At 38.5% G+C, this 22,162-nt stretch overlaps 1 protein-coding gene across 5 annotated transcripts in view; it reads right to left on the bottom strand.

The window, feature by feature from the left end:
- LOC129243817 (protein kinase C, brain isozyme-like) overlaps positions 1-22,162 on the bottom strand; it is a 105,320-nt gene that overhangs the window by 8,516 nt on the left and 74,642 nt on the right. For all 5 annotated transcript variants that reach the window (XR_008582347.1, XR_008582348.1, XM_054881142.1 and 2 more), the window contains exons 5-12: positions 17,985-18,113; positions 15,206-15,362; positions 14,408-14,525; positions 11,135-11,245; positions 10,906-11,034; positions 10,312-10,577; positions 9,839-10,040; positions 7,014-7,202 (exon numbers count right to left, since the gene is read on the bottom strand). Coding sequence is in view for 3 of the 5 variants with exons in the window: in XM_054881142.1 (XP_054737117.1) it covers positions 7,014-7,202; positions 9,839-10,040; positions 10,312-10,577; positions 10,906-11,034; positions 11,135-11,245; positions 14,408-14,525; positions 15,206-15,362; positions 17,985-18,113 (1,301 nt within the window). In the remaining 2 variants the exon portion in view is untranslated. The remainder of the gene's footprint in view (positions 1-7,013; positions 7,203-9,838; positions 10,041-10,311; positions 10,578-10,905; positions 11,035-11,134; positions 11,246-14,407; positions 14,526-15,205; positions 15,363-17,984; positions 18,114-22,162) is intronic.

Raw genomic sequence — 22,162 nt, 5'->3', positions numbered from 1 at the left:
CCTGAACAAAAACCAAAAAGGTAATGGAAAACGATGGATTAACTACTCCAGGTGGAATCCACACAAGTGGCAATCCACCCGCTTCGGCGGCAGGGGCATGGATTCTGGAGGCCCCAACCATTACCCAAGTCTCTCAGCTCTACGAGCGAGAGCGCATCCTGGAGGAGACGGGGGTTGCTATCGCAATCTCCTCTCCTTCAGAGTCTGAAAAACGTTTCCCTGCTTCTGAGGGCCTGAGTTGTGAGGTCTCTTCGGTGGCTGCACGACCTCCCAAAGAAGCAGGGAAATCGAAGAGCGCGGCAAGGAGGAAGAGAAGAAAGCGGCGGGCTAAGCTCATGCGGGAGAAATCCTCATGTGGCTCTGCCGGCCCTTCTGCGTCTGTGTCTTCCAAACGACCTCGGTCAGCGGAAGTGACACCCACGGAAGCTACCGGGTCTTCGGTGGGCACAGGCACTCCCAAGTTGTCTCGCTCTCGAGGCAAGCGGAGAAGGACGGCGGCTGAAAGCAGCACACCTCCCTGCCCTGCGGTTGCCGCCAATGGCCGAGCCACGACCCCCCAAGGTACGAGCGCGGTCTTGGCGCCAGTCAATGTGGCAGGAAAAGGTTCTGCTGAGCCACGTCTCTATCGGCGCCTCGACAAAAAGTCCAGCACAGCTGTCTGCCCGGCGAAATCTTCGTCAGTGGAGGATCGGGAGCTGGACCTTCGCCCAAGCACATCCAAGGGTGCGGCCAAGCCATCCTATAGCGAGAAGGCTGCTGGCCCACGACCTGTGGCTGTGATTGGAAAACTGGGGCCTGACCATCAGCTGACGGATGCAGAAATCAAACACTGCAAAAGCCAGCTGATGCGTCGGGTTATTGCCTCCGGTCCGGAAGCCAACGCGAAGGGCTATGAGACAAAGGACGGCACCATAAAGGTGACGTGCGCGTCTCTGGCCAACTTCGAGTGGATCAGGACCGTGGTCAATAACGTGCCCCCCATGGGGACCACCCGCTTCGCTGTCTACAGCGAGGAGAGTGTACCCCTCAGGAAGGCCATCTGCTGGATTCCGGATCCAGACCTGTCTACGGCGGATGTCCTGTCCTGTCTACGTGCCCAGAATCCGGGCATCAACACGAGGCTTTGGCGAGTCGTCTCGTTTACCAAGAGTAAAAACCGGGACGGGAAGGAAGGTGCTACTCTTGAGGTGCGAGTGGACGAGGCCAGTGTTGATGTCATGGGCTCACGGTACGGGAACCGTCTGAGTCTCTTCTTTGGGACGGCCAGCTTCCATGTCTTTCCCAAATGATTGACTCGGACGATTCCTGTAGCTATCGTCCCTTGACGGTGACGCAAATTAACTTGCAGCATTCCAAAGCCGCTACTGCACTACTAAGTAGAAGGCTTTCCCAGCTGCACACATTACCCCACATAACAGCAGTGCAAGAGCCCTGGGTCTTTAGGGGCCGTCTCTGTGGCTTAAGTGCGCTGAAAGGGGCCACGTTACTATATGACAGGAGTTCTAGCAGACCTAGGACCGGTCTTATAGTATCATCCCATCTCACTGTGACGGGTCTTGAGCAATTCTGTTGCCAAGACCTGGTAGCGGCTGAGGTGTGTTATAGAGGTAGACGCGGATGGTCGAAGTTTGTGATTGCATCTGCTTACTTTCCTTACGATGCTCTGGAAGGGCCACCACCCGGGAAGGCCACTAGTCTCGTGAGGTTCTGTGAGCGGCGCAGTCTGGGCCTCATCCTATGTTGCGATGCTAATGCCCAGCATACAATCTGGGGCAGCAGCAAGTGCAATGGACGGGGCTCTCGACTATTCGAATTTATCGCGTCCTCCTGCCTAGACATACAAAACAAGGGCTCACAGCCAACGTTTGTAACGTCTAGAAGACAGGAGGTGATTGATCTAACCCTATCAAACTCAAAACTTGGGTGGTCAATCAAGAACTGGAGAGTCCTTGCCGAAGATTCGTGCTCGGACCACAGGTACATTGAGTTTCAGTGTGGCGAGGAGGCACATATGCCATTGCCCTCTAGAAACCCAAGAAAAACAGACTGGCAGAAGTTTAGGGAGGCGTTGCGGGACCTTGACGTTGCGCCACCAAGACTTCGAAAAGAATAGGCCATTGAGGCGGCTGTTGAGAAACTTAACGCTGCCCTAACCGACTGTTTTGAGTCAGCCTGTCCAACTCGACCTCTCCCGAGCCGGACTCCCGTTCCGTGGTGGAACCAAGAGCTCCAGATGTTAAGGCGTGAGTCGAGAAAACTTCTAAACCGGGCCCTCAAGACTAACCTTGCAGAGGACTGGGAGCGATACCGTGATGTTCAGAAGAACTACAAGAGGCTTATTCGGGAATCGAAAAAAGCCTCATATAGGGAATTCTGCAGCGGTATTGAATCTCTGAGTGACACGGCGAAGTTGGTTAGGATCCTGAAAAGGGACCCAACGGCAAAGCTGGGGTCACTTAGGAAATCTGATGGCTCCTTCACGGAGCGGAAAAGTGAGACACTCAGCTTGCTGATGGAGTCTCACTTTCCTGGTAATCAGATAAGCATCAGCCGGCAACAGCCCTTATTGATAGAGGCAGTTGTCAGAGCTGCTACACCTTCTCGGCATGACTGGTTCGTTGCCAGATCTGTGGTGAATGAGGCCGCCATTCGATTTGCCATCAAATCTTTTGGCGACTACAAGTCGCCCGGACCAGATGGCATTTTTCCTGCCATGCTGAAGGAGGGTGCAGAGTTCGTGACAGCAGCCCTGAAGAAAATCTTCTCGGCATGCCTGGCACTGGCTTACATACCACGCTCTTGGAGGATGGTGAGGGTCGCTTTCATCCCAAAGGTTGGAAAAGACAACTACACCAGCCCCAAAAGCTTTAGACCAATCAGCATGACCTCTTTCATGCTGAAAAGTCTCGAACGACTGGTGGAACTGCGCATACGTCAGAAGTCGCTGAAGGCTCACCCTCTGTCTCTATTTCAGCATGCCTATCAGAGTGGAAAATCCTGCGAGTCGGCACTGCAAAACCTTGTTGCTAGGATAGAGCTGGCCATCGACAGGAGGGACTACGCTATGGGTATCTTTTTAGACATAGAGGGGGCGTTTGATAATGCCACTTTTGATAGTATGTGTAACTCTGCTAGTAGGCACGGCGTAGACCGGGTGCTAGTAAATTGGATTCGTTCGATGCTGGCCCAAAGAATCGTTTCGGTGCGAGCAGAGGAAGATCTGCTGGTGTCATCTGGGGTTAACAGAGGCTGCCCCCAAGGCGGCGTGCTGTCTCCGTTACTCTGGTACATGGTAATCGATCCTCTACTCACCACCTTAAACGATTCGGGAGTCTACGCACAAGCATATGCGGACGACGTTTCTTGTTTAGTAACAGGCTCTTCGCTTATGAACATCTGCAGGAAAGTGCAGAAAACTCTGGATCGGATTGACACTTGGTGCTGTGCGAACGGGCTGTCGGCAAATCCCGCCAAGACTGGTATTGTCCTCTTTACCAGAAGGAGGAAGCTTGACGGAATAGTTCTGCCAAAGCTAAAAGGAGTCACAATCCAGCTATCCAAGGAAATTAAATATCTAGGAGTAATCCTCGATAGTAAGCTCCTATGGAAATCACACGTTGAGACAAAGGCATCCAAAGCGCTGACAGCCTTCTGGCAGTGCAAAGGTGTCTTTGGGAAAACGTGGGGTCTCTCTTCTAGCAAGGTCCTATGGATCTACACAGCTATGATAAGACCCATTATCACCTATGCATCAGTGGTCTGGATGAGTAGACTATCCCTAGTGGGAGTCAGGAGGACCTTATCGAGACTACAACGCACTGTGGCCATCTGTTGCACCGGAGCTTTTCCGACTACTTCAGGCCCGGCACTAGATGCTCTGATTGGTTTACCACCACTTGATGCTTTCATCCGAGGAGAGGCCCTGAAGGCCATCTGCAGACTGAAACACAGTGGGAACTGGTACGGCCCTTGTCCAGCATTGGAACACAGAGAAGGCATGGACATCGATCCAACGATTCTCTCCATGCCCCTTGACTCAATGCCATCAAGAGTCGTACTTGAAAAGAGATACAGTGTAGTGTTACCAGAGGCTCAGTTGTGGGGAGACTCAGAAAATGAGCCCGGCAAACACTGTTTTCGCATTTTTACGGATGGCTCCAGGACCGAGCATGGCTCCGGCTCTGGGGTCTACGTGGAATCCAGCGGGACAAAACTGCACTTTGCTCTTGGAATGCATGCATCTGTGTTTCAAGCGGAGGTGTATGCAGTTCAAGAAGCGATGAACTTTGTTGTGGAAAAACGATGGAGAGGCAGATCTATATGTGTCTGCAGCGACAGCCAAGCAGCGCTTATGGCCTTAGACAGCCCTCAAACCACATCAGGGGTAGTGAAGTCCTGTAAATCCAGGCTGAACTATGTCGGCAGACATAACAGCCTGATGCTAACATGGGTCCCGGGACACGTGGGTATCGCGGGTAACGAGACCTCTGACTCCTTAGCTAAGATGGGCTCTGAAGCCAACTTCTTTGGCCCAGAGCCCGCTTTGCCACTCCCCTCTGCGGCCATCACGGCCACGGTTAGCAAATGGGTAACTACTACCCACAAGCGAGCTTGGCAGGCTGAGAGAGGCTGCAGATGGACAAAACTGATGTTACCTGTCATGTCCGATCAACTGTCGCAAACCCTTCTGTCATTAAGCAGAGGGGAGTGCAGACGGCTGGTTGGACTAATGACGGGCCACTTTCTGTGGGCAAAGCACATGGAAAGGTTGGGCATCTCAGACAGTGTACTCTGCCCAGCTTGTGAAGAGGAGGATGAGACGGCGGACCACTTCCTGTGTGTCTGCCCCGCCTTCGCCCGAATCAGGTTTGAGGTCTTTGGCACTGATGTGTTAAGAAGCGACCATCTTGGCTCCTTGGCACCACAAGATCTACTCAGATTTCTTCGGAGATCGGGTAGATTTAAAGAAAATTAAAAGGGAATCCAAGTGTAGTACAATGGACTCAATTAATGTCTGAGTGCTGCACTTGCTAGTTGTCCCGACAAAAAAAAAAAAAAAAAAAAAAAATAACAAAATATCTCTCAATATCTCGAAAATTCAACTTTTTATTAGGCCTTCAGACATTAGGTATTCATAAATTGCATTCGATTTGATCCGTGGTGCTGTTGACTGCCCCGTATTTTTTGAGAGTATTTTATTTAATATTCCAGGAAAAACTCTTCCTGGTTCAGAGCTTTTCTATGTTGGTCTCTCAAAATCTCTTTATGCTCGAAATGCTCCTAGTACTAGAGTCCAAACCATCAGCACGCATGTTTTAGCGCGATTGAAAGTAAGGGATATGTGCACCGTTTCTGGGCACCTTGCTTCCATTTGTATGATTTAGGAATTCCCAAATGAACACCACGGTGGATATTTAGCACACTAAGCATGCATGGATTGAAATTTACAACCACTTAATTTTGCTCATCGCATTTGAAATAATAAAGGATCGTAATGGATAAATAAATGCCGGTAAAATATTTAACTTTTACTCGAATTTTTATCCAGTGATTTTGCGATTTCGGTGCAAAGCGGATATAATTTTTTTTTCACTTACGTGTGGCGTTTCAGTTATTAACATTTTAGCGAACATCTGCTTTTGTGTGACTATACATATGAGATTTACAACTCTTAGGGAGACTCAGAAGCTCAATATTTTTTAAAGATATTTTTATGAACTTACGATTGTATGACACCTTGTGAACTAATTAAATATTTTATTTTATTTATACATTATATTGAGATTGCAGTTGATATATTTGATTAATTTTAATTAGAAATTTACAAGTCGATATTAATGCGGTCACAGTAACAGGAAGAATAAAAATTAGAAACAGTTGATGAGTAATGACAGATGACACGCATAGTGTTGCCAGAAATAACTTGAACACATTATGTATTAATATATTATTTTAATATTTTTTATTTTAATTTTTCTTAGTTTTTATATGTAAAATATAAACCAAGGTAAAAAGTATACCCCAACAAAATGTGTTTGTGTTTTATATAATATACATATATACATATATGTATGTATACATATATATGCGGTAGAGCCTTCACAGGGTTATGCTATCTAATCTCTAAACTTTGTGTTTATAATTATGGAATTTTAGGAGTTATTAAGTCTATTTATTTTAAAATATTTATTGTTTTTCAAAAAAATTTGCTATTTAAAAAATTATTTCTTTCACTGCAAACAAAATTATTTGCAAATAAATAAATTACCGCGATTAGTATACATTTTACTTTTTTGCAATTTTCTCGAGTGAGTTATTATCATCGTGTTGCCGAAGAAATGCTTTTTGTTTTCAAATTGCGGCCGCAAAATTTTATTAAAAGTAATGCAATTTGATTGTTTAAATTTTCTGTTTCGTTCTGAAAAAAAATTGAATACCAAAAAACTAGTTAGAAATTCTCTGGATTATGGTAATTCTCTTTTCATACAGCAAGCCGCTTAATCTATGACCAAGCGACGCGTGAATTATTTCGAAACTAAATTTTGCATCAGCATTAAATTTGTGGCCAATAATTTCTTAATCTATATACATATAACGAAAAAAAAACACAAAAACAAAAACAAAAAAACACACACACAAATACTATACTTAACAACTACTAAACCTACGCTTAACCTTGCAAATTCTCTATATCCATAACATGCAAATTTGGGACTTAAATTTTAGTGAACTGAAAAGTATACAAAGATGATATAAAAAAAGGGCAATGAATACCTGGTACACACTTCTCATGTGTAAATTTTATATTGTGTCTGTATAATGCATTATTTATTTACGCCTGTGTGTGTGCGTAACTTTGCAGGACATTTAAAATTAATTTATGCCCAACAACACATGTGTGCATAATTAAGGATGCCCAGCTTCAGCAACAGACTGCAGAACAAAAAAAAAAAAGAAAAAAAATGCATAAAAGAGCATTTGACAGCTTAAGGCCGTACACTTGCGTGTGCCACCCCTTTGCACGCCTCCTTTGCCTCCTTGCTCAGACTCTTCGGATAGGAGACATTGTGATCGGTGATGGCAGCAAACAATTCCTCTTCATCTTCACCATCGAAAGGCGGCTGACCGACGAGCATTTCGTAAAGTAAAACGCCATAGGCCCACCAATCAACCGATTTACCATAGGGCTGATACAGGATGATCTGTTGAGGGGCGATGAAAATATACAAATTATTATATTAAAGAGAGTAAGAAAAGAAAAACGCGTAAACTTTAGTATTGAATTTTAGTCACAAAGAAGGGAGTAGAAATTTAGAAAAATATGTATGAGTGAGTGGTGTTAAATAAGCAGCAATTCGCGCTTGCTTAAACACTTGCAATTTCATTTGGCGAGCACAAGTCTGGACTTCTCAAAAGGCTTATGAAACGGTAAATTGCAAGCGTAAACTGCGTACGCACGCCATTTTGTCTTGTATGAATTTGAGAGTTGGAATGGAGGGACCTACAATTCTATGATTTTTCAGGTTGGAAATATACTAGCAGGTTTGCTATTGCCTTCTTAGACCGCTGCTAGAAAAAACTTTTCCAATCACTTCGTGTTTCATGCCTACAGTGAAACTCGAACCGGAACCCTCCCGAATGGTAGCCACGCGCTAAACTCTCGGCTATGGCGGCCGCCAGTGAGTCCAATATTCAGCTGCAGATCTTGGTGAGAAAAAATATCGCTATTCGAATATTTTTTTCCATTCCTAAAACTATTTATGTCTAACCGTCAGCTGAACTTTTCCTTGAACCACAGTAGAAAAAGTTCTAAATGTGACTTCTTTTAAATATCCGAGACTAGTTCTGCGACAAACTAATTTAATACTGAAACAGAAAGTAATCTAGGTTTTCCTATTGTTATCCAGAGGTTAGCTTAATCTGGCCGGCTTGAAGCCACACATAGACTTTTTGACACCAGGTGGCATACATGGATTAGTAGTTATTTTTATTTGTTACTTAGGAGTTTTGTATAACTCGCTCTTATCTGTTTGGTTAACTACTTGCAGCTCGCAACAAATGATAGCACATCAATATTTTGCTACATTTTCACAATTTTTCTTTTTTTACCCTTCATTACTTTTGCAGCTTTAACATATATTTCTTTATTTCACAAAAGCCATATAAAATCAATTTTTAAATTTCATGCAAATATTAGAAAACAACCCTCGATTGTTTTTTTTTTTGGTTTTTTTTAAAAAGGTATTAATTTTTTTATATAGAAAGGATGCACAACATAGCCTAGAAAAAAAATATTTAAAAAATCAACGGGAATTTTTATCAACTACAAGTTTGCGCTATATTGTACTAAAATTTAATAAGCAACTTTAAAGCTTACCAAAAAACTATCTAGAAATTTTAATTAAAAATGATTTTTATATGGAGAAAATGCGCAACATCGCAAAACGAAGAAATTATAAAAAAAAAAAACAATACCAGTAAATTTTAAGGAGTTGGGGTAGTCAGAATTTTTGAAAATTGATTTTTTCTAATTTTCTTAAAGTATAATACCCTAAAAAAATTGTGAGAAAGTTTAAAGTGAATCCGACAAATACTTTTCGAGTTATTCAACAATTAACAAAGGGCGCTCGGGCTCTACATAAATCGTTAGCAAAACTTTAAATGCGTTTTTATCAAAACTATATTTTGGACTGGTGATCACTGTAACTTAAAAACCGCTTGGTGGATTTCAATAAAATTTAAACTGTTTCTGGAAAACATAAAAAACTCGTGCCTGATCGAAGGATTTTTTTTTCAAAAATTTTGATTTTTTTTAACAATTAATTGTCGGTTTTTTCTGGAAAATCAGAAAAATATTTCCTAATACCGCCATATTGTTAATTAAAAGCAAAACATCGATCAGGCACAAAGTTATCTATTAATAAAACTGATTTCCCTTGTCCGATTGATTTTAGATGAATCTCCAAGGACTTGTAATGGTCACTGTAAGTGGCTGCTGGAGAAACGGGCTCCACCTAAAAAGCGATAACTTTTACTATTGTTTTTTTAATTTAAATTTTGCTAAATTCATGTTTTATTCTTATTTTATTCTGTGCAGACAACCACTTGGACACGGCGAAAGGAAAAAATAAGGCAGCTGAATTGCCGATACCACCTTTAATAGATTCACCTTGGCTTTTATTATACAAAAATATAATAATTCAAAAAAGAAGGAGAAAAGTGGTGAAAACTGTTCAATATATTGACGTTCTATCGTTTTGTCCGGGGGTACATCAAATCTATAATAAACCGGTTAAGAATTACAGGCAAACTCTAAATGATGAATGAAATCAAGTTCTTGTGAAGCAGTTTATTTTGAAACACGTGGCATATTCTACCCTAAAAGTAATAACAGAATACTCTAACCCTTACCAAATTGGAATTTAGATAAGAATTTTACTTAATCACAAAATTCTTTGCAAACCTACTATCATTTTAAATTATGCTTCCACACAAATGGTCCACTAGTATCACCCACCTTGTGCGTATTTAGGTCACATTTTTCAACTAAATTGTTTTGCAGATTAAATACAAATACGGCCTGCCTTTAGTCATTCACTCGCACCTCGTACAAATCCACATATTGCCAAGCATGGGTCGGTCGGAACTAATTAGTGTCACCAGAGCAACACACTCTGATATTTTCTTTCAAGCACACTTAGGGTAAATTTTGTTTATCTTTGAATTGAAATCGAAATTTGCTACCCATTTCGGTAGCTGCAAGTCACAATACAACAAACGCCTATAAACTTTCGTTCTGCACGCTAAGTATTTATACGAGTATATCGAGTTTACTCACCTCGGGTGCTATGTAGTCGGGTGTGCCGCAAAATGTCTTTGTTGTCTTATCGCCAATAATATTCTCCTTGCACATGCCAAAGTCGGCAATTTTAACATGACCATCCGCATCCAATAGGACATTGTCCAATTTCAAATCACGATACAAAATGCCTTTGCTGTGTAGAAAAAAGAGGCCGGCGGCAATTTCAGCGGCGTAGAAGCTAATAGGAAAGTAGATAAGAAAAAGTAAATATAAATTCGAGAAAAAAAACTGGTTAAATTAAAAGTATGTGAGTACCAAAAAATGAGTGTAAATAATAGACTGCTGAGATTGGCCACTTCAAAAAAGTCAATTCATACGCACAAAAGTCGCTTAACAGAGGTCAGTAAATACGCAGAAATGGTCAACTGTGATTGTATGTGAGTGTTTGCGTGTGCGTGTGCTTGGAAAATGAAGTATTTCCTTTTTCTATTTGCTTTCTCAATACTTACACAGCGACTGGCTCCTTGAATTTTCCGAATTGTTGTATTTGAAACATCAAATCACCACCATTGACGTACTCCATTACAAAGAAGAGGCGGTCTAACGTTTGGAAGCACGAGTGCAACTGCACCAGGAATGGTGGCTTCTCGCCCAACGCCAGCACGCGCTTCTCAATCATTGTACACTCGACATCATCATCCTGTATGATGACATCCTTTTTGAGTATTTTGATGGCGTAGAGATCTTCGGTGCCTTTGCGTTCGGCCAACATGACCTGAGGGTAGAAATAAGAAAAAAAAACCACAAAACAAAAACGAAAAATGTAATATTGTTGCAAAAAACTAGATTGAATTATAAACTTGTATGTGTTTACATACATACATACACACATATATATATGAATTAAAAAAAATTGATTTAAAATTAAGGAATTGTTGATAGAAAATAAATAATATAATAAATATATACTATAGAGCATATATGAGCCCTCCACACATACACATACAGTATTTCGGCACCGACATTTCCTTTTATATCCAACAATAACAATATCAAGAAATGTATTCCATTCTACTATTATCCCCATTCTTTTCTCCTCCTACCTTTCCAAATGAACCTTTGCCCAGCACTTTGATAAAATTAAAATCTGTAGCACGTATCATATCCTTTTTGGATTGTGTCTGTGTATTTGTATCGCTGCGCATCACCAGCGGTTTCTTCTGCGATGATTTCTATGAAATGCGATATAATACAAAAAATATAAATGTAAGCAATAATATATCAATTTTTCTTCTTCGAATTGGCTGCTTGTTTATTTTTCTTGCAATTTACCCGCATTTGACTTTTGAGTTTAAGCAGATCCTGCGTGGCATCAGCGCATGGCACGTTGTAGTATTCACCCTCCTCTTGTGTGAGTAATTTGAACCAACCATTGGCGGGATTCTGGGGAGATTTTAAGTGTTGTTTGAGAAAGTAAAAGAAAAAAAAAAATTAAAATTCTATACAGCAAGAACGGACTAAAGCTAAATATGGTATTCGACTTAGTTGTAGGCTTAGAACACCGCACGGAAATATGGGTTGGGTACGTAATGCTGTATAATACAATATTCTGTTTACAAAATGCTGTTTACGAAATTCTGTATTTCAAAATTGTGTAAAAAATATTCTGTATTGACGAAACGCTGTAAGTAAATGATAAGAAATTCAACAAATTTTAGAAAAAAAGTGCGCTATTTTTTTCTTCAGTTTCGATAGAATCCACCGTATTTTTGCGTAGAACTCTCTTTGGCGTGGGCGGCCTTCGGCCGCGCTTCGAAAAAATAACCCTCATCAGTCCGACTCCGGCTACGCAATCCACCGTATTTTTGCGTAGAATTCCTTTTCGCGTGGGCGGCCTTCGGCCGCGCTTCAAAAAAATAACCCTCATCAGTCCAACTCCGGCTACGCAATCTACCGTATTTTTGCGTAGAACTCTTTTTCGCGTGGGCGGCCTTCAGCCGCGCTTCGAAAAAATAACCCTCATCAGTCCGACTCCGGCTACGCAATCCTTCGTATTTTCGTTGACTTTTGTCAACACACAATTTTTTCAATACAGAATTTTGTTAATACAGAATTTCGTCAGTACAGAATTTCGTCAGTACAGAATTTCATCAATACAAAATTTTGTCAATACAGAATTTTTTTAAGACAGTACAGAATTTTGTTTTTACAGAATTTTGTAAATACAGAATTCTGTAAATACAGAATTTTGTCACTGCAGAATTTTGTTACGTTAATTTACAGTATTTCGTACGAAAAGAATTTTGATATACAGCATTTTGTAGGGATCCCCGGAAATATCTATTAGCCGAGTTCTGCTTTCCAATTTGGGTTGAAAAGCTTGCTCCTTACCTAGTTCGAATGGATTTACTTTATTCCGGTGATTTAAGGCAATTATTTTGAACCCAAAAAGTGGATTCAGTGCCAACTCAATCAAAACCGAAATAGTACTTTTTACGAGGAAGAATAAGCTTGCTACTTTCCAGTCACTCTCTTCAAATGTAGTTCAGCTCAAACGTGACATTACGAAGCAAATAGAAACGGCGAAACGGGGGTGCCACTGGTTTTTTGCGGCTTCACTTCGCTTCACCACACCGAGCTTGACAAGCCACAGGGTAACTGCAACGCAACTAGGTTTGGTTAGTCAGGCTGCTTGTCTAAGACCAAAGCATTACATTACCATCCGCTAACTAACCTTAACCACTAACTAAGCTTAAGCCATTTATATCTTTTTAAAAAGGTAGCTATTCCCTTCAGTGAGGCGTTTTTGAATTCTTCAAAGAAAATAAACGTCAAGATATTAGGCACGGTTTCTTTGAAGTGCAGGACATTCCCAGAGGAAGTGTTGTATCGATTCCATTTCTTCTTCATCTTCACAGGTTCTGCAGAAGTCATTGTGAAGTACACCCATTCTACTGGCACTGGCTCGTTATAACACCTGTGAGGACGCTGGTAGTTAATCCAAGAAGCCAGTTTGTCCTTTTCAGATTCAGTTTCGGCCAGAGCGCTTTGGAGACCCTGCAGTTAGTAGTCATAGACTACCTTCTTTTGGGTTCCGCGATTACGCTTGTGTAATCGCAAACGCAGTGTATAGTTCGTTTAAAGGAATGCATATGTCCTCTACCACTTGCTGAAGGTCAAGCTCAGAATCTTTTCTTTTACACTCATTCGTTCTTCCATTTCAAACGCAACTACATAGATTGAACGCAACTTCCGAATGAAAGGAGTTTTTTACGTTTTTATACGTCAAAACTCGTATTCATATACGCTAATTCGCTTGACTTCGGTGAGCTGGCCTATCGAAATTTTTTCTCGAATATGTTCTTCACAAGAATCTCTGAATTAAAGGTTTCTACCACAAACTGCACTTGTCTCAAAGGCAGGCGACATGGTTGGAAGAGGAATCTAGTCAAAATAACTCTCTCTGAGCTGTAGCCTACGGATCACCGATCATTGTAGACTCCTTTAGGCTGAGCAGGGAGAAAGTTCTCATAATTTAATTTCACAACCAGACTGCAATTAAATCGATGCTTTGCGATACTATTTTGCAACACTACTTTTAGATAGCTTTTGAGTGCAAGAGCTTCTTAAAAGCGGTGCCTGTGAATGTGGCACACAGGAATATCACTCAGAACTATGGCGCCGATGCAGTAGTAAGGAAGGGAGCCATGGTATAGTTAACAAACTCTGCGTATAGTGCAGTCGTTCTTTTTTCGTGCAAGCTCCTGCTCGGGCTAGCTTCTATTCAAATGCAGACAAATGACAGGCGGGTCGGAAATCCGGAATATCCACGGGCTGGATAATAAGTCAGATCTAGGCAAGATTCCAAAAAATAAGACCTGAAGTGATATTTTTACTTGACCATTCCGCATTCGTGCTGTACTGAGCACTAAGATTGGACAATACTCTTCGCCACCCACATCAGCCGAATGGACTTCCCCACAAATGAATTTTGCCGTAGCTGCAGAGCTTTGCAGAAGACGAGAAGCATTGTAACCTATCTTTTCCACTGTCTCGCTCTAACAAAAACACGAATATGCGACATCTCCATCTTAGCAAGTATTTCTTTGAATTCTTAGAGCAGACTTGGAGCTAATAGAAATTCGGAATCTTCAAAGCTTCTTAAAAGAAACTCAGCGGTTACAAAACAAGGGAAATTAAAGGAATTTAATTAAAAACCGCTTGCCTGTTAGCACCTTTCCACACAGAAATGGTTGGTCTAAGTGTGCTTATCTGCATTCTGAGGAAAGTGGCAGCCAAAAACGCTAAACCTAGCCCTACTAACAGAGTGGCATAGAGAACAAAAAATAAAAAATAAAAATTTAAAGAATGAAAGCAATACCAATTCTATAGAATCTCATTCAAAGCTATAGGCCACTGTAAACGTAAACAACAATGCAAAATATTGATGTCGAACAAACATCAGAACCTTGAAAGTTTTTCGCAATAAATTCATAAGGATTCCATATCATCTCAAGCAAAACTACTAACTCCAACTCGAAAAAAAAAGAAAATATTGGAATAAAAGACCCAATAAAGAAATTCCTGCCTTATTTGTTTACTCACCTTAATAATTTCGGATATGCCAAAGGATAACGCGCCCATAAAATCATTGCGCGATGTACGATCCCAATCCCACACCTCGATCAGTACACGACGATCTTTGTCTTCTGGTTTGAGATCACTAAGAGTACAAAAAGAAAAAAATGTATATTGTACAAAAAATATGAATAGAAAAGAACAAGTAGTACGAGAACAAAGTAGAGATAAAAAATAAATTAAGAAAGCCCCACAGCAGCTGAGAAAGCTTTTACTTTAAAACAAACTAAATATTAATTTAACTTTTTCCCTTAGATTGCGTATGAAGACTTCTTTTAGAAATCGTATGTAAATCGCATAACTTCTTAAAGGTCTCATTTCACTTGAACTTTTGAAAGATGGAGTTTAAACAGGTAGTGTGAAATTTTTATATACTTTCAGTTTAATTTAAAGCTTTCGAAAAGTGAAATCGTGTTAAAAATAATATCTATATTTTCAAATGAGTTTGATAATATGCCATTGAAAAATATTAAATTAACTAGATTGTTCTCAAAGCATTAATAAACGTAATTTTCAGCAAAATTTTTAAACTTCAAATAAAAGAATTATAAATGAGTTTTTTACATTATTGTCCTACCAAAAAGCTTGTCTTCATTTTCAAAAGTTTTCGCTTCAAGAAAAACAGCTTTCACATTGGCAGCGTAAGCTTTCAGGGTTTCAAATAATTATTTGATAATAATTTATAACATAATTCAAAGGTAGTGCATAATTTTAAAAAAATTTCCATATTTAAAAAATAGTTTTTATTATTAAATAATTACTCACTATTTGATGGTCTCGTTCCACACAGGATTCAGACATGCCTTAATGGTGCGCGTCTTTTTCTTTGACTTTTCGTGCTCATCTGGAATTAGTTTGACTTTGACATATGGATCGCTGAGACCATTTGGATCCATTGGAATGAGATTGCGGCCTTCTTTGACTGAAGTTGAAAAAATAATATATTTTTTTGTGCAAAAATATATTTTATTTATATTATATTTTATGCGATGAATAATTGAAATTAGATTAATATTAGAAAGAGAAATAATTTTTTTTCTCCCAGGATTAATTAAAATAAATTTTTTGATTGAAAAACCATATCATAAATTGAGGTGAATCAATTTTGGTATATAAAAATTTTTTGAACAAATACTTTCAGTAACTTCTATAGACTCCAAATTTTTTGTAAACATTTATTTGAAATTTAAAATGGTAACATTTGTAGAATGAAAATTAAAAAATTTTTCAATTAGAAATTACGAGATATTTAAAAGAAATTCAGATAATTATAGTCTGGGTTTTTAAGAAAACTTAAAAATATTTTGTTTTTAATAAAAAATTTTAGTAATTTAAAAAGCTACTGATTTTTGCAGTCTGAGCTTTTTACAAAACTTGAATTTGATAATTTTTTATATGAATAAATTTAGTACTGCCAAAGAAACCTAAGCAAATAGTAATGAAAGTGAGCACTTTAAAATTAAAATTTTTATTCAGAAATGCCAAACAAAATGAAACGGAACTCTTTTTCGATAAACAAAAATAGAATAGAATAGAAAAATACACTTTTTTTCCCAGAAAAAGCCTCAAGCTTAGAAGCGCAAAGCTTAAAGCTTTAAGGTGCTTGTAAGCAGGGCACATATTTGCGGAGGAAATTTTAATAAAACTTATAAAAGGAATATTTTATTCACTACAAAATTTAGAGCTTGCGAAAATTGTCAATTGCATTAACAGGAAGTGCTTTAAAGGCTGAAAAGAAAGCTCAGCCTCAACTCAAGAAAATTAAAAGCTCATTCAAATATTTACAATTTGAAGTTTTTAATTTTCGTGTAAAAGTTCAATTAAAGTAAAATAAAATAATGTTTTTAAAAATGTTACCGCATTTAAGTAATTAATTAATTTTTTCTTATTTAATTATTTATTATTTCATTTACATTTCTACCCACTTTTGAAGCGTTTTAATTTTTATTTTTATTTAATTGAAACATTAAAACGCTTCAAAAGTGGGTTCAAATTTAATAGGACTATGTTTAAGTTCGTGCGGTTTTACAACAGATGGCGTAACTTGATTATTATTCCATCGATCCACATTTCCAAACATTCATTGGAGAGCTACTGTCGTAAGGCACAAACGTCAGTATAAGTTTTTTATTTGAAGCGTAAACAACAATATTTTTACCACACTTGAAAATGTCGAATTTCGTGCCAAATAATGTGTTTTTGCAGGGAATTCTTTAATATGAAGAAAAAAGCAGCCGAAAGTCATCGTATCTTGGTGGAAGTTTATGGTGAGCATGCTCTAGCTGAGCGAACGTGCCAGAAGTGGTTTGCACGCTTTAAAAGTGGTGATTTTGGCCGCGCCGCCAAAGTTCATGGATACCGAATTGGAGGAATTGCTCGATCAAGATCCGGCTCAAACGCAAGAAGAGGTTGCAAAAACTTAGGGAGTTGATCAATCAACCATTTCCAAACGTTTAAAAGCCATGGGAATGATCCGAAAGGTAGGCCATTGGGTGCCGTATGAATTGAAGCCAAGAGACGTTGAACGCCGTTTTATGGCATGCGAACAACTGCTTCAACGGCACAAAAGAAAGGGTTTTTTGCATCGAATTGTGACTGGCGATGAAAAGTGGGTCCATTACGACAATCCAAAACGTCGGGCAACGTATGGATACCCTGGCCATGCTTCAACATCGACGTCGGCGCAGAATATTCATGGCCTGAAGGTTATGCTGTGTATCTGGTGGGACCAGCTGGGTGTTGTGTATTATGAGCTACTGAAACCGAATGAAACGATTACGGGGGATGTCTACCGACGACAATTGATGCGTTTGAGCCGAGCACTGCGAGAAAAACGGCCGCAATACGCCGATAGACACGACAAAGTTATTTTGCAACATGACAATGCTCGGCCACATGTTGCACAAGTGGTCAAAACATACTTAGAAACGCTCAAATGGGATGTCCTACCCCACCCGCCGTATAGTCCAGACCTTGTGCCATCCGATTACTATCTCTTCCGATCGATGCAACATGGCCTGGCTGACCAGCACTTCCGTAATTACGATGAAGTCAAAAAATGGACCGATTCGTGGATTGCGGCAAAACCGACCGAATTTTTCACAAAGGGAATCCGTGAATTGCCAGAAAGATGGGAAAAAGTAGTAGTAAGCGATGGACAATACTTTGAATATTAAATTTGTAACCATTTTACGTCAATAAAGTTTCAAATTTCGAAAAAAAACCGCACGAACTTAAACATAGTCCTATTAAATAAATTTAATTGAAAAATTGTTGTAATTTAAATATAATTTTTTTAAAACATTGAAATGAATTAGCTCCATTTTTTCCAATAAAAAGTTTTCAGACAATCCAACAAAACCAAAATGAACCAATAACCAGTGTGGTAACCAATACCCAATTCCGCTAAGGAACATAATTTTTGCTAAGATTTTGTACAAAACTTAAACACATTTCCGCCATTATCCGAGCAGAAATAGTAACATATTTTGTTATGCTATCTATATATTCTAGCATACTATAAGTTTTTATTTAAATTACTTACTTTGCACCGTCAACAAATTCTCCTTCACATTCAACTCCAAATTGATGCGCCCTCGTCGTTCGGTATGATCGCAACCGCATAAGCTCGGCACATTCTCCTTGCACCGGGCATGAACATTCATGTCGCATGCTGCAGCATAGATGCGTAGGTGTGTAAAAGTTGTAAAAAAAATTATTGAAAAAAATAGTAATTAAAAATACTTTTACTGTGCTTGACATGGAGACTACAAACTTTTTTGTAGTTGCAATAAAATTAAACTTCATTCGGACGAAGCAGAGCGCCAAGTAAAAGTGTAAAATACCAGTAAAGAACATAAAAACAAACATCCGCACGCACACAATAACGCAAGTACACAATATGTACACAATAAATAAAAAGACGCACACCTACCCGAACAGAGAAAATGCAATACAGTACTATCTCGATAATCCGGACACCTTTAATGTTAGGGGTCGTCCGGATTATGGGGGTGCTCGGATTATAGATGATTTTTTTTTTTTTTCAACTAAACGTTGTTTTTTTGAAATGAACATAACGCAATTAAATTTTTTTTTTCAACTAAACGTTGTTTTTTTGAAATGAACATAACGCAATTCAGATATATGTAATATACGTACATAAATAGTTTTACTAAATACAGTACAATCATACTTACATAATACATACATACAAACATTTTTTTATTTAGTTTTGTATGTAGGTACTATTTCAAAAAAATTATTAATATTGGTCTGCTGCGAATTCGCCAGCAACATTTTATCTGCAGTTTTATCTGCAGTCTTAAAACTAAAATATCCATAGCCGAAGCGTCAATTTGTTCTGCCCATTGTATAGCCTTGGAAAAAATATTTTTTGCTTCACCGCTACTTATAGTATTTACCGCTTCAACTATGGTTCAATCAGAATCAGCTTCTTCTATATTATTATTTTCCTAATAATAATGTCCACTCAATTCAGTTTGTCACTAAAGAATAAACACAACGCGTGATTTATGCTGTTGCATTTCGTATACATATACCATATTGTTGTTAAAGTACCGCTATTTTACGAAAAACTCACAAAGCAAACTAAAAATTAAAATACATATGTATGTACATATTGCGAAGCAAATTTGAAAAATGTCCGGATTATAGAGTAAAAAATGTTAAACTGTCCGAATTTAGCAGTTGTCCGGATTATAGATGTGACCGGACTACCGCGTGTCCGGATTATCGAGATAGTACTGTACTTGGAAACATTGCAATTCTAGGGTGATTCTTGAACACTCACTTGTAGGTTGAATAATAAAATGTTTTGATGCAAAGGTCTTAAGTTTTATTAGTCTTACCTGTAAATTTTCATTCAAGCTGCTGGGAGTTCGTTGTTTCTTTTGGGAAAACAATATGAACTACAGTTACAGTTATTTACTGAAATATGGCTTCAAAAGCTCATACTACCGTCCAAGTGAATTTTAAAGTGACACCTTTAACACCTTTTCGTAAATTTTTTGAATCACGTTAACTTTTTTAACGCTCTAGTCAGCACACTAAACGTACCTCATTCTGAGAAAGGAGCTCTAAGTTCAAACAGGTCAGTTTTTTAAGATAGTCAATTCACTTTAAGGTAAGATTTCTGCGAATATCTTTTTTGTTTCTTGTGTTTTTTTTTTTGTCAAATAGCTTAGCTTGCTCGTATAATCTAGATTTATAGGTATAGGTGCAGCAGATGATTTGGTATAGCATGCAGTGCTGTTTTCTTTAGTTTGATAGGCTTTTTGAAAGCGTTTTCCTAGTGAAACTCTGGTGGCTTCAGAATTCTCGAAAAAATAGCGAAAATACTTCTCGCAACCACAGATTCTGCTCTTTATTAGAGGCAGAAAGGTAGAAAAGACATTAATTGCAAAAAAACCTGAGTTTAAGGTCATTTAATTTCCCCCTGATAATTTTTCCATGTCGAATTCCCAGCTTGACATGATTACCAATCAATTTGCAATCGGCAAACTCTCCAATAATTTTCACTCAACGCGGAAATTAAACCGAAATGCAGTAAATTAGGCTGACGATTGCATCGCGCTTCTGTATTTAACACTCAACCAGCTGGTTTATGCCATCATAAATATATTATAAATCAATAGCAAATAAACTCCATTAAATGCTCAGCAGGGGAATTTCGTTTAAATGGCAAACGGAAATTATAATTCTAGTCAAGTTGGTTGGTTGGTGAGGAAATGCCGATATTATAAGTGAAATTTGTTTGCTGCAAAGATATTGCTGTTATTGTGCTATGTATTTGTGGCATTATTGCAATAGTATTTATTTCAGTCCACAAGTGGGGTTGTTGCTATTGTTGCAACCGACATGAGCAGCAACAAGTCTTTGGACATGCAACACGCTTTTGCCATCCGCTAAGGCAAGCCAAACCAAGCCAAACCGAAACGAGCGTTTGCTCTGGCTCGTTGCCTTGCAATTCAATTGTCTGCTTGTTTCAATTCATTGCGATTTGATTAGTTGCCGTGCAATGAATTGGAATTTCGTGCGGAAATTGAAAACTCAATGAAAGCACACGCTATGCGTACTCAGCGAACATGAATGTGTTAGTAGTAGCTCTGCTTGGCAGAGTCATATGTGTGCGGAGGATTTGCAACAGGTCGCGCACGTATTCAGACTACATAAAAATCAGTTTTACCTTGTTTTAAATGCCTTGCACTACAGCTGTGCTCATGTATTGTCATCCGACTTTTTATTATCAACCAAACAGAAGAAAAGAAATAAAATTAAATGTATAGAAAAATATATTTTCTTTCAGTAGCTTTTAGCTGAAGTTATTAGAGCGTGTGTAATGCGCATTCAATGCCGCTCGAGCCACATCACTGGCAACTATGAAAAACACTTTGTGTATAGTTATTATCAGAATGCAAACTTGCCAGAATGACCGCTGTTGCGTTGAGAAGAAGAGTGCAAGAGGAAATTCTGTCACAAAAGGCACAAAGTAGTGGCAGCATAAATAGTTGCTAAATAGCGTGCACATAATGGACAGCGTTGAGATGCTACGTAAAGTCCATCAAACGAATGGCTTCTCACGCGACTAAGCAGAATACCATCGGACGCATAATGCAAGGAAGTGGTCGTAAAAAAATGTTGTATAATAAGAGTAAATAGTAATACAAAATTAGTTGTTGGAGAGTAGATCAAAGACGTGTATAGTGCGAAATTTAAGCAAAGGGTTAGACTGTTGGGTTTAATAGAGGTATGAGTTTAAAAGAAATAATAATAAATTTTCAAACTGAGAAATTCCTATTCTTATTATGTATGCATCAATAATTGGCGGGTACACCCTTAGCTAGGTGTTAGCTAGAGCTCATCCTACAATTAGTGGTGCTGGTCTGAATGCTGTTCCTTAAATAAAAGAATCTGCTGTTGTATTCCAACCAAATGCTGGTTACTCACAAATTCATTCAGCTACGGCGACCGCCAAAGATAATTACATATATTATTGATTCCATTGTTTTTTGAATTCAATGGTTGAAAGCTCAACAACGATTATTGAATTTATACTCTTTTAACGCACACCACAAAAAGAAGGAGGCGCTCGGCCAAATTTCTAACAGAAGTGTACGCGCCAATTATTTATTCATTTTTATTCAATTTCACAAAAAACAAAAAAAAAAAAGAACGTAATTCTGCATTATTCTAATTTACATCATACTCCTTTATAAAAATTATGAAAAATTGAGTAATAAATTGTTTAATTCATTTTTATACCAGTTTTCCTGCAAAATTTATACCAGTTTTATATCAGTGCAAGCGCGGAAATTTAGTTCAACATTTTTGGTTGAACTATTATGATTAATTAAAAATTATACCGATTTTGTACCAGTTTATTTTTTTAAATTTCTTATAAAATTTTGATGAAAAAAACGCACTATTTATTAAGCTCATACCAGTTTTCCATAACTTTGCATACAGCTTTGGCACTTGTAATATACATATTTAATTACATAATTAGGTATATTCATGTAAAAACACCGACCAGTTTTTACATCTTTGGTGTTTTATCTTTTATATCTTTGGTGTTTTGCAATAAATAAAATTATAAGTTTTAGGCTAGTTTTCTGAAAGATTTTTGATTACAAAATTTCAATTATTTACCCATTTAGGAAATAATTCAGTGACTTGAGGAAAGACTCATTTCTGGGTAAT

Source organism: Anastrepha obliqua, chromosome 4, assembly GCF_027943255.1.
Source record: "Anastrepha obliqua isolate idAnaObli1 chromosome 4, idAnaObli1_1.0, whole genome shotgun sequence".
Lineage (NCBI taxonomy): Eukaryota > Metazoa > Arthropoda > Insecta > Diptera > Tephritidae > Anastrepha > Anastrepha obliqua.
The sequence above is the reverse complement of the archived record's forward strand: the minus strand, read 5'-3'. Positions and strand labels throughout refer to the sequence as shown.